The 2,559-nt window shown below is 47.4% G+C and overlaps 1 protein-coding gene across 1 annotated transcript in view; it reads left to right on the top strand.

Moving 5' to 3' along the window:
• The window catches only part of ALDH2 (aldehyde dehydrogenase 2 family member), a 42,373-nt gene that overhangs the window by 32,405 nt on the left and 7,409 nt on the right, over positions 1-2,559 (top strand). The window contains exon 11 of the mRNA XM_017542670.2: positions 743-900. Within this exon, the coding sequence (XP_017398159.1) occupies positions 743-900 (158 nt within the window). The remainder of the gene's footprint in view (positions 1-742; positions 901-2,559) is intronic.

Raw genomic sequence — 2,559 nt, forward strand, 5'->3', positions numbered from 1 at the left:
TTTTGGAGACAATCTCGCTCTGTCACCCAGACTGGAATACAGTGGTGCGATTTCGGCTCACTGCAACCTCTACCTCTCGGGTTCAAGCTATTCTCCTGCCTCAGCCTCCAGAGTAGCTGGGATTACAGGTATGCACCACCACACTCGGCTAATTTTTTGTATTTTTAGTAGAGACAGGATTTCAACATGTTGGCCAGACTGATCTTGAACTCCTGACCTCCCGTGATCCACCTGCCTCAACCTTCCAAAGTGCTGGGTTGAGGGGTGAGCCACCGTGCTCAGCCAAATTTTTTTTTTTTTTTTTTTTTTTTTACGTTTTTGTTTTTAGTAAAGACGAGGTCTCACTATGTTTACCAGGCTGGACTTGAACTCCTAGACTCAAGCAATACTCCCACTTTGGCTTCCCAAAGTGCTGGGATTACAGGCATGAGCCACCACGCCCAGACAATTTAAATTATTTGACAGTAAATCTACATGTCATGTGTGAATAACTCATACCTGGCAGGATTATTTAGAAATGGGAAACTTTGTAAAGCCTGGGGCCCACAGGAGGAATTTGGCCCCTGTTAGCTTCCTTCCCTCTGCATTCTGCTGGGCTTGATGGCTATTGTCTTCCCCGGAACTGTTAGAACATGGCTAGGGGCTCATCCTCCATCTGGAATCATCTGTTCCACTCTGTGAGAGCTCAACGGCAGATGCCTCCATGCTGATGCACCCACCCTACTCTGCTCTCTCACTCCAGATCTTTGGGCCAGTGATGCAGATTCTGAAGTTCAAGACCGTGGAGGAAGTTGTCGGGAGAGCCAACAATTCCACGTATGGGCTGGCCGCGGCTGTCTTCACAAAGGACTTGGACAAGGCCAATTACCTGTCCCAGGCCCTCCAGGCAGGCACCGTGTGGTAAGAGCCTCCCAGCAGCCCTTCACAACCCAACAGAGATTCCTGAAAGCCAGGGCCTTTGGGAATCCAGTGGTCACCATCCGGAATTTGGGGAGCTGGGCTCAGTTTCTCCTGGGTCAGCGTGTGTAGTCAATTTGAGAGTTCCTGCTACATCACCTCTCGGGGATCAGGCTTCTCTACGGTGCAAAGGCCCTGCACCTGTCTTTGGCAGGCAGCTGGGTGGCGGGGCTTCTCCCCAGCTGCCTCAGGGCAGGAGACCAGAGCAGAGGGAGCCATGATTGTGACACTGACCCTGCTTCATACCCACTAGGATGGCTATATTTTTATTATTTTTGTTTGTTTGTTTGTTTTTTTGTGATGGAATCTTGCTCTGTCGCCCAGGCTAGAGTGCAGTGGCGCAATCTTGGCTCACTGCAACCTCCGCCTCCCGGGTTTAAGCAATTCTCCTGCCTCAGCCCCCCAAGTAGCTGGGATTACAGATGCCTGCCACCGTGCCCAGATAATTTTTTGTATTTTTAGTAGAGACAGGGTTTCACCTTCTTGGCCAGGCTGGTCTCTAACTCCCGACCTTGTGATTCAACCGTCTCAGCCTCCCAAAGTGTTGGGACTACAGGCCACTGCACCTGGCCTAGTTTTATTTTTTGAGCTAGAGTCTTGTTCTGTCACCCAGGCTGGAGTGCTGTGGGGTGCAATTATAGCTCACTGCAGCCTTGAACTCCTAGGCTGAAGCAGTCCTCCCATCTCTGCCTCCCAAGTAGCTGGGACCACAGGTATACACTACCACATCTGGCCAACTAAAAAAGAATATATATATATTTTTTTGTAGAGATGAGATCTCACCATGTTGCCCAGGCTGGGCTATATTTTTAAGAAACAAAGTATTGGTAAGGATGTGGAGAAATTAGAACCCTCCTATGTTGCTGATGGGAATGGAAAATGGCGTACTCGTTATGGAAAATGGTTTGGGAGTTCCTCAAAAAGTTAAACATGAAGTTCCCATATGACCCAGCAATTCCACTTCTAGGCATTTATTCCAAAAAAAAGGAAAACATGCATCCACATAAGAACATGTACATGAATCTTCACAGCAGCATTATTTCTAACAGCCACAGGTGAACACAACCCAAATATCCATCAGTTGATGAATGGATATAGAATGTGATCTGTCCATGCAACGGAATATGAGTCAGCCACAGAATGGGATGAAGTAGCTGTATTAGTCTGTTCTCACGCTGCTAGTAAAAACATACCAGAGACTGGGTAATTTATAAAGGAAAGCAGCTTAATGGACTCACAGAGTTCCACATGGCTGGGGAAGCCTCACAATCATGGTGAAAGGTAAAAGGCACATCTCACGTGGTGGCAGACAAGAGAAGAGATCTTGTGCAGGGAAAATCTCCATTAGAAAACCAGCAGATCTTGTGAGACTTACTCACTATCAAAAGAATAGCATGGGAAAGACCTGCTCCCATGATTCAATTACTTCCCATAACACGTGGGAATTGTGGAAGCTATAATTTAAGATGAGATGGGTGGGGACACAGCCAAACCATATTAGCAGCCATACGTACAATAGCATGGATTAATTGTGAACACATTGAGTGAAAGAACCCAGACCGGTTGGGTGCAGTGGCTCACGCCTGTAATCCCAACACTTTG

This window comes from Cebus imitator, unplaced genomic scaffold (genome assembly GCF_001604975.1).
Source record: "Cebus imitator isolate Cc_AM_T3 unplaced genomic scaffold, Cebus_imitator-1.0 Scaffold8, whole genome shotgun sequence".
Taxonomy (NCBI): Eukaryota; Metazoa; Chordata; class Mammalia; order Primates; family Cebidae; genus Cebus; species Cebus imitator.